At 45.4% G+C, this 10,000-nt stretch overlaps 1 protein-coding gene and 7 non-coding genes across 8 annotated transcripts in view; 7 read left to right on the top strand and 1 right to left on the bottom strand.

Annotated features, from left to right (window-relative positions):
• LOC134468208 (1-phosphatidylinositol 4,5-bisphosphate phosphodiesterase beta-4-like) overlaps positions 1-10,000 on the bottom strand; it is a 92,914-nt gene that overhangs the window by 3,974 nt on the left and 78,940 nt on the right. The window contains exons 5-6 of the mRNA XM_063222149.1: positions 7,536-7,616; positions 4,477-4,536 (exon numbers count right to left, since the gene is read on the bottom strand). Coding sequence (XP_063078219.1) covers positions 4,477-4,536; positions 7,536-7,616 — 141 coding nt within the window. The remainder of the gene's footprint in view (positions 1-4,476; positions 4,537-7,535; positions 7,617-10,000) is intronic.
• trnae-cuc (transfer RNA glutamic acid (anticodon CUC)) lies at positions 203-274 on the top strand. The gene has a single exon. It is a non-coding gene; the product is annotated as a tRNA-Glu (tRNA).
• On the top strand, positions 385-456 carry trnae-cuc (transfer RNA glutamic acid (anticodon CUC)). Its single transcript has one exon. It is a non-coding gene; the product is annotated as a tRNA-Glu (tRNA).
• Positions 1,103-1,174, top strand: trnae-cuc (transfer RNA glutamic acid (anticodon CUC)). Its single transcript has one exon. It is a non-coding gene; the product is annotated as a tRNA-Glu (tRNA).
• trnae-cuc (transfer RNA glutamic acid (anticodon CUC)) lies at positions 1,271-1,342 on the top strand. Its single transcript has one exon. It is a non-coding gene; the product is annotated as a tRNA-Glu (tRNA).
• trnae-cuc (transfer RNA glutamic acid (anticodon CUC)) lies at positions 2,286-2,357 on the top strand. Its single transcript has one exon. It is a non-coding gene; the product is annotated as a tRNA-Glu (tRNA).
• On the top strand, positions 3,096-3,167 carry trnae-cuc (transfer RNA glutamic acid (anticodon CUC)). Its single transcript has one exon. It is a non-coding gene; the product is annotated as a tRNA-Glu (tRNA).
• On the top strand, positions 4,062-4,133 carry trnae-cuc (transfer RNA glutamic acid (anticodon CUC)). The gene has a single exon. It is a non-coding gene; the product is annotated as a tRNA-Glu (tRNA).

Below are 10,000 nucleotides of genomic sequence, written 5' to 3'. Positions count from 1 at the left end.
TAAGGTTGAGAGCCATTGCTCTGCTGCCAAGGAGCGAGTAGGGTAGAGTACGTAACAGCTGCTGACAGCAGAGAGGGGTAATAGAGAGTAGAAGGCTCCACCCTTCACAGCTGTTGCCATTCATCAGGCTGCAAAGCCACTAGTCAATCAAGAGCAAGGGGGGAGAGACGCGAGTCACAGGGGGTTTTATAACTATAGCGGCTCCCTGGTGATCTAGTGGTTAGGATTCGGCGCTCTCACCGCCGCGGCCCGGGTTCGATTCCCGGTCAGGGAAAGCACATTTTCTCAATGTGGAGACCTATTTCAGGAGGTCAATACAGGAATTTGAGACAGGCATAGGCATGGTCAACCCTCTCTGGAGAGGGGTCCTTGCAGAAGAGTAGCTCCCTGGTGGTCTAGTGGTTAGGATTCGGCGCTCTCACCGCCGCGGCCCGGGTTCGATTCCCGGTCAGGGAAAGCAAATTTTCTCAATGTGAAGACCAATTTCGGAATTTGAGACAGGCATAGGCATGGTCAACCCTGTGTCGAGAGGGGTCCTTGCAAAAGAACAGCTCCCTGGTGGTCTAGTGCAGTGGTTCCCAACCTTTTTCTTAAGGGACCCATGTTTTTACTATTGTAAGCTTTGGTGACCCAACCACGCGAGCGCCCGCACGAGAAGGAGTCACAAGATGCACTCTGTTTCCTGAGAAAACTAATTTTAGTTATTTTATTCCTCAATTGGTCTTTGGTCAAATATATAATAAATGTTTAATGTAGCACTTACAATTTGTTGCTTCTATGCATTTATTAGTTAAATGCTTTGTCTTTTATTCAACATGGGCTATATATATTTAAAATGAAACCCCTTAAAATCAAGAGGGCTCCGCGACCCCCTGTGGATCTTTGGCGACCCATAAGGTGGGTCCCGACCCATAGGTTGGGAACCACTGGTCTAGTGGTTAGGATTCGGCGCTCTCACCGCCGCGGCCCGGGTTCGATTCCCGGTCAGGGAAAGCACATTTTCCCAATTTGGAGACCAATTTCAGGAGGTCAATGCAGGAATTTGAGACAGGCATAGGCATGGTCAACCCTCTGTGGAGAGGGGTCCTTGCAGAAGGACAGCTCCCTGGTGGTCTAGTGGTTAGGATTCGGCGCTCTCACCGCCGCGGCCCGGGTTCGATTCCCGGTCAGGGAAAGCACATTTTCTCAATGTGAAGACCAATTTCGGAATTTGAGAGAGGCATAGGTATGGTCAACCCTGTGTTGAGAGGGGTCCTTGCAAAAGGACAGCTCCCTGGTGGTCTAGTGGTTAGGATTCGGCGCTCTCACCGCCGCGGCCCGGGTTCGATTCCCGGTCAGGGAAAGCAAGTTTTGGTTTGCTGTTCTTGTGTTATTGGTGACATTTATGCGGGAAAACAGCTGTTTGAAGTGGCACAGTGAGGAAAACTGTTACAAATCAACACAAGACCCAAATGTGAGAATATGGTTCACACACACATACAAGCAGATTCTACAAGCAAGCTTAAAAGGGAACACACAAACCATACCTGTCAACTTTGAGTTACCAAAATTCGGGAAAATTCCCATATTTGAAGCCAAAATTCGGGACATTTTCTATAGGCCAAATACTGACAGTCAACAGAGACGGATCAAGCGGTGCGTTCTACTTTGCTTTTCAGCGCACGTTTAAATTAACATAAAGTGTGAAAAACAATGAATTATCAGTTTCTCCATGCTATTTTGTCGTTACAATTGTCTGGGGCTCATGCAAAAACTTTGTGCTGGTGCAGGTTGTGATTAGGTTAATCACATGATTTGTTCCGAGGCTGTTTACCGCGTTGTATGAACTGACGGTTTCTGAGGCGAGTTGGCGCGCACACGCCTACGGAGCTCGAGGGTGACAGCTCGCATTTTCAAGGAACTTGGTGGCATCTGGCATAAAATCTACTGGCAGGTCGCAATAAGCAAGAGAAGACCCTCTCCGTCTCTCTTCAGGAGGGGGTGTGGCCGCGCAGGCTTACTGACAGGGCCGTGGGGATAATTACTGGACCGACGGTGTCCGACGGGATATTTCCGGGGAAAATGTCAAATCGGGAATAATGCGGGAAATGAGTCAAAATTAGGGAGTTTCCCGGGAAATTAGGGATGGTTGACAGGTATGCACACAAACGCACACGCACACGCACGTACACCAATGTAGCAAGCACAGGTTTGTTATTTTCTGCAATGGGGAAAAAGGAATGATTGCAACATAGGCATAAGAATGTCCAGTAGTGTGTTGAGATGGATCCATGTCTCAAAAACACTCCCTGGTGGTCTAGTGGTTAGGATTCGGCGCTCTCACCGCCGCGGCCCGGGTTCGATTCCCGGTCAGGGAAGAATCTTTTAAATGCGTGTGCTTGGGTTTATAAAGGAAATAGTGGTAAGAACTGTAAAACAGCTATCTGTACACACCAACACAGTGTCATCCCAACTCGTCAATTTCTGACTACCGTTCACCAGAGTGCATTTTTTTCATGTAGGGGGCATACCTGCCACGTTGCATGTTGACTAGGTGGCCTAACCGTCAGTGAAGCTATAATAATAATAATAATAATAATAATAATAATAATAATAATAATAATACCTTCGTTTTATATAGCGACTTTCAAAACACCCAAGGTCGCTTTACATAATATCAGTGTAAGTGTGTGTAAGTATGTAGGTGTGTGCTTATGGACACTAGAAGCCAAAGGCCTCCAAAAAGAGATGGGTTTTAAGGTGTTGTTTAAAGATGGCCAGTGAAGAGGCATTTTGAGTGTGGCTGGGTAGCTTATTTCAGAGGAGTGCATGAAAGGCTCTGTCACTGGTGGCCTATGCTGCCATAAAGGGGCAACTTTGAGGCGCATGTCACAGTTTGACTCCAAGGTCATACCTTAGTTAGAAGTCAAAAATTGTAGTCTGGTAAATTGACGAGTTGGGATGATACACTGTCACATACAGCACACAGGGCTGAACGTACAGATGGCCCTAGGGCTAGGTGTGATATTTCACGGCAAGCCGTTGAACTACCCACTTTTCAGGCTGGGTAGGGGGGGGGTAGAGCGGGTCGCGTGAGGTTAACTCTTTGCAACAGCTCCCTGGTGGTCTAGTGGTTAGGATTCGGCGCTCTCACCGCCGCGGCCCGGGTTCGATTCCCGGTCAGGGAAGGAGCTTTTAACTGTGTGTGTATTTGGTTTGTAATAGCAAACAGTCATACTCTAAGGTTACTACTGTCTACTACGGTCTCACAAACAGTACAACACAACAGGAGATTGTATGAAAAAACATGTAGGCCAGCCATTTCACTAAACCCAGTTAGTCTGGCTACTTTTTGGAATATATTTAATTAAATATAACAACTAAATAACATCAACTAAATATTTCATGCATAGATTAACTCGTTTTTTGGGGGGCATATGCTAAAAACCCTGACATCAGGCATGGTGCAAGTTAATATTCACTTGGGATGCTGAAAAGGAAGATATCCTGTGAGATCCTGACATCAGAAGAGCTCCCTGGCTATACATGGGTTCTAATTTTTTGTTTTCCCCTGCCTGCGCGACTCTAGCTGCGCACAACTCAACCTCTAACTGTTAGAAACCGCTGTCGGTCAAAACAATAGCTCACATGGTTGGCTGCCAGTGTCTTGCCCCTCCTCACAACACCATGTTTGTAAACACGGTGAACCCATGTATAAGTCCACCCAGGGTGCGATTTGTAGGGGGGGATCGATGGGGGGGATTGTCCCCCCTTCTGGTTTTGATATGGCCACTGTCGCTTCATGATTTTAATCACAGTTTAAGGCAATTCCATTTATATTGCTTAAAATCTGAAACATATCATCCCTTCTGGTTTTCCGACAAATCGCACCCTGAGTCCACCTGTCATTCAACCAGGACAGGGGCGAGGGGAGGGGGGATAAAGAAGGGTCACACTAACATGGTAAAAATATATCACCAACTTTATAAGTGTATTTGCGTTCCGGAGAGCAACATATGATTTCTACACAGGCACAAGTCTGGCCAGCCCTGTGTGGTGAGGGGTCCATGCAGGAGAACAGCTCCCTGGTGGTCTAGTGGTTAGGATTCGGCGCTCTCACCGCCGCGGCCCGGGTTCGATTCCCGGTCAGGGAAGGAGCTTTTAAATGTGTGTGCTTGGGTTTATAATGGAAATAGTGGTCCCGGTCTGGGAAAGTACGTTTTGGTGTGTTTTAGGCGATTTAGTACTACTAGCAGTAGCACAGGTCATATGACATACGCACGTGTTTAAAAAAATATATATAAGTACTGTAAACACACACACACCCAGATACACACAGGAACAACGCAAGTTTTCTGACCCTATAGACATCTTACTAATACTGTGCACAGTCAGGGAAGAACAGACAGACAGATATACACACACACGCACACGCACACGCACACACACACGTTTGGTTTGAATGTGATGGTGCATGTACTGTATACTGAGCCTTACCTTGGGCACTGTTCCGACTCGGATACTGTTGATGAGGGAACACTCCAGGACCTGCCCTTCCTACAATGACACACACACACACAAACACAAACACACACACACACACACACACACACACACACACACACACACACACACACACACACACACACACACACACACACACACACACACACACACAGGCACGACATAGGGAGGGGTCAGACTCTGAGCAGAGAGAGACCAATTAGATTACCAGGAGGCCAGATCCTGTTACGAATTAGATTGATAACAGGCCTACACACACGCACGGACGCACACACACACAGGCACACACACATACACATGCACACACACATAAACTCATGTAGTGTATGCACAGACACACGGGCGCGTGCGCACACACACACTCACTCACACATACGGGCACACGCGCACGCACACACGTGCACACGTGCACACACACACACACTAAGGGTGGGCGATACATATCGTCTGCGAAGTTATCGTGAATGTTGTTTTGACGATGAGTAATTTTGCAATATCGAGATATTTTTATGAAGTCGCTAAACTCAACAAAGCGCTGTGACAGGACTCCTCCAGACAGCGACGACAGCCAAGCCTTTGAGCCAATAGTAATGTTGTTGTGAACTGGAGAATAAGTCTGTGAACCAATGAGCAGACAGTGCTGAGGGGGGCGGGCTGCAGCGTTTATAGCAGACGGAGAGAAAGATCTCGTGTCACTCCTGCAGTGCTTCTGCTGCTGGGCAGTGAAGGACAGTTGCTGTTATCCAAATGGTGGATTTACATGAGGAATTCAACCATTAAACCAGCCATTGCATGATGCTGAGGGCGTTTTGGAACTATGTGCTTTAATCAGCAACTGTCTGTGATTATGGAAAGCCAAATAGTTAGGAAGAGAAATAGCTTTGTCTCTGGTCTGAGAAATCGCGTTAGCATGCTAGTTAGCGAACTAAGCTAAGCAATGTTGTTCTCTACAAATAGATTGGCTGTTACTCACTACTCAAACACCCACCTGCATGTATAGATATCATAACTGCTTAGGTGGAAAAGTAATGTTAAGTTAGACTCGCGCAGTGAGTTAAATTACAATGTGTGAAATCCAACACATGCAATTTGCAGCTGCCATAGTAAGGTTCTGATTCCTATCTACAAATGCACTGTTTCCATGACTGTCCTCTAACAGAATCATTAGCAATACATCATAAAACTATTTTTTTATTTACATGGATATGTTTTCATGACAAGTGATGAAGTATTACTTTACAGTCCAGCATATGCATATTATTAAATTCAAAAAGTGAAAGCTCTTCAGCACAGCATTTTTTTCCCAACTCTCTGTCCCTTCCCAGTTGAAACACAAATGCAGCACTACTACCTCCAGTGCAGAATTGAAATTAGTCTGAAATTAGTCTGGAATTCCCCCCCCCCCCCGGAATTTTGGAAATTATCGTCAAATTATCGTTATCGTGAAAATTCTAAAAATTATCGAGATAACTTTTTTTGCCCATATCGCCCACCCCTAACACACACACACACACACACACGCACACACACGCACACACAAGCAAACCTAGTGCAGCGTTATTCATCTCCGCTGCCTAAACACTGCTGGTGCTGGAAGAGAGTTATTATGCCAAATTTAACACAACATGCCGGATTAAAGTAAATTATTATACTAATGCTAGATTAGGCTAAGCATTAGACTCTTTACATTACTGTACCCTCTTCTCTCTCAGTCTCTCTCTCTCTCTCCCTCTCTCTCTCTCTCTATCCCTTTCTCTTGCTGAACTCTATTTTTGTCACAAACTTTTACATATTGCTTCAGCTTTAACTGAAAAATCACTGCTAAAAATGTATTTCTGTCAAGATTCTCTCTTATCCAGGTTATTTTAGTGAAAAGGAATTTAGTTCTAAGCTACTTAAAGGTGGCTGTGCATGTTACAGAAGAAAAACATTTTTTTTACATTGGGCCCTTGACTTCACATTCTAACATCATGTTCTACTCACCCTGTATGTTGTATGACATTTGGAGCTTTGTCAAAGACATTCGGCCATGAAACAACTTCCTATGGGCCCTTTTTTGTATGCACAAACTACCTTGTTTTTAAATTCATTACGGTTCACTACCACTCATAATGCGTAGGTGGATTGCTTGTTTGGAAACTTCTCGGTTTTTGCGGGTAATACAGTGTTTGAAACTCTGGTAAAGCTGGATGTGACGTCTTTCAAAAACTGTATTAAGGTGGGTTTACACTGTGTGATGCATTCAATTGTGGGTATTACAGTAAGCTCCTGCTCACACTGCACGAGGGAATTTCACGGTTTAAAAGTTCATATCTCACGACTTACGTCCTCATACTATACGAGCCGGCAGTCGGATGCAAGCAGAATGCTCACACTGTGCGACACGACAGGCTTGTTTCCCGGGACTACAGATGACAAAAACACAGAGAGGAAATGCGCACCTGAGCTGGAGACGAGGAGGCGCCCAGGAGTGAATCGCAAGCTCCAAATGACACACACACGTTACAGGGGAAGTAGAACATGATGTTATAATGTGAAATCAAGGGCCCAATGTAAAAATAAATGTTTTTCTCCTTTCAGATTTAAAATAATTTCATGTCTATATTACCACTTAAGAAAAAGAAGTGAAGAAAGCCTGAGAGAAGACACAGATTTACGCAATCTACAAGTAACTTTTGATGGAATAAAATAAGGAGTAAGTAATCTTTTCTCAGTTTCAGAATTTTGTGAAAGTGACATGTGTGTATTTTGGGTGTATATTGATGGGATTGCTGTGACAAACACACACACACACACACACACACACACACACACACACACACACACACACACACACACACACACACACACACACACACACACACACACACACACACACACACACACACACACAAACACACACACACATAAGCTTGCGTATACACACACACACAAGCTTGCACACACAAACACACACACACACCTATACAAGGGCAAGAATGCGAACACACACACGCGCACACATACATACACACACACAAAATCACACTGACCTTTCCATCGCTCTTCCACGTGATGAAGAAGCCGAACTCGTCCACCTTGAACACACAGCTGGGCTCAAACACGAACGGATCCTGGGGAGCACATTGCACAGAGAAGAACATTAGACTGGCAGGTGTGTGTATGTGTGTGCATGTGTGTGTGTGTGTGTGTGAGTTTGTGTGTATACATGTGTGTCTGTGTGTGTGTGTGCGTGTGTGTGTGTGTGTGTGTGTGTGTGTGTGTGTGTGTGTGTGTGTGTGTGTGTGTGTGTGTGTGTGTGTGTGTGTGTGTGTGTGTGTCTGTGTGTGTGTGTGCGTGTGTGTGTGTGTGTGCGTGTGTGTGTGTGTGTGGTTCCTTGCTGAGTCGGCCACCATGTAGATGGAGAAAGCTGAGGTTAACCAGGTCTGCTTCGTGTGTGTGTGTGTGTGTGTGTGTGTGTGTGTGTGTGTGTGTGTGTGTGTGTGTGTGTGTGTGTGTGTGTGTGTGTGTGTGTGTGTGTGTGTGTGCGCCTGTGTGTGTGTGTGTGTGTGTGTGTGTGTGTGTGTGTGTGTGTGTGTGTGTGTGTGTGTGTGTGTGTGTGTGTGTGTGTTTTGGGTGGGTATTGAGTAGTATAAGGTGTGTGTGTGTGTGTGTGTGTGTGTGTGTGTTTGGGTGTGTGTGTGTGTGTGTGTGTGTGTGCGTGCGCGAACGCTGACTGCCTCATTTGGTAGTGTGTGGAAGCACAGCAGGTCATATCGCTACAGAAAGAAAAGGAAAAAACTACAGTAGTCATGAACCAAAGAAGTTAACATTTGTGAACTGAAAGCTAAGGTATAGAAAGGGACTGCATTAGGGTTTAATCCCGGGACCCGGGATTCCCGGGAAACTTGATCAAAACAATTTCCCGTTTCCCGGGAAAGCCATGACGGGAAACCGGGAAAAAAATTAAGTGCGTGTCTATTTGTTGTCCCAGCAACATAAGCAACAGTGCCATCTAGCAGCGGTAACACTTCAGGCTCATTTAAGCAGCAGCAGTACAGGCCCATTTCAGCAATGTCTGAGGTGCGCGGTTGACGTATTATTTCATCCGCAACCGCTTCTCAGAATTTCTAATCCACCCGCCCTAATGTTTTTTCTCCAATTTCCAAAACCGAATCCGCCCGCCATCCGCCTATTAGTTTTTAGTATTTAAGATGCCTGAGGCACATAGTCGATCGTCTTTTTCAAGCAGTGCAGGTAATTTACATCTTGCCAGCCCATGTTTAAAAAAAATCTCTAACTTATAGCGATTCCCAACTTGTCTCCACCCATCGCACAACGTGAAAGTTGAAACGTGTGGATGCTTTAATGCAGCCTAAATTTTAACAGTTTAAATACATCCAGTCCAAGCAGCACAATCGAAACTATTGGCTATCTAGCTTACAAGTTTGGATGGTATCCAATAAGACGAGTCAAGTGTCTTGCGAAGAGTGCAGAGAATTACGTCGCGCGTGTGTGTGTGTGAGCGAGAGGGGGAGCGATTCCAAACTTGTCTCCATCCATCCATCGCACAACGTGAAAGTTAACGTGTATGCTTTCATGCAGCCTAAATTGTACCAATTTTGCCTCCTCCCCAAGCAGCACAATCGAAACTATTGGCTATCTAGCTTGCAAGTTTGGCTGGTCTATCCAACAAGATGAGTCAAGTGACATATGTCTTGCGAAGAGTGCAAGCGTCGCTTTGTGTGTGAGCGAGAGAACTAGAGAGAGAACGAGAGAGAGGCGCTTCCCAAAATCGCTCTGCAGAAAGGGCAAGGCGATGTCTCCAAATATTAGACAAAATGCAGCTTATTTTAGTTAAGTAGACATCAGGAAAGTATTTTGTTTAGTTGCAAAGCCGAGCTGATTGGTTCATATTGCTCTGAAAGACACTGAAGTCTATGCCTATATTTTAATGGGTTTATTATGCGCGCGAGGTCACCTAACTGTAGTGACGCCCGGTGCTATTACCAGAGGAAAACGATAGCACTTGGGCAAACGGTAAAGTCAGTTTAGCCATGCATACCTGCCTATGATGAACCAGTTTTCTTGTTTGAAAAAACACTCTTCCTGGCGCTAAAGCAAACTGCCATTTCTGACTGACCCAGATGAAATCCCATGCACGGAACTCCACTATTGAGATGACATCGTATAGGCTATATTTCCCACCGCTTATCACAGTAGCCGACAGTGAAACATTGTTCTCATGAAGCTGGCGGTAGACGTGTATAGGCTACTATCCACAGGTGAAGGACAATGTGCCATGATTTTGCGCACAACCTCAAACACAATTCCTTAATGGAAAATAGCCAACCCACTGTTGCATCAAACTTATAGGTGAAAGTCGTGAGCTCCACCAACAATCCACCGTCATTGATAAGCGCTGCATGCTGCGCACAGGCTATCATCTTACACTTCATTATTATTGTGTTGGTGGATAGGTGGATAGATAGAGCTTAGTCTTAATTCTTTTCTCCCA

This window comes from Engraulis encrasicolus, chromosome 18 (genome assembly GCF_034702125.1).
Source record: "Engraulis encrasicolus isolate BLACKSEA-1 chromosome 18, IST_EnEncr_1.0, whole genome shotgun sequence".
Lineage (NCBI taxonomy): Eukaryota > Metazoa > Chordata > Actinopteri > Clupeiformes > Engraulidae > Engraulis > Engraulis encrasicolus.
Note: the sequence above shows the minus strand (reverse complement) of the source record. Positions and strands in the feature narration are given on the sequence as shown.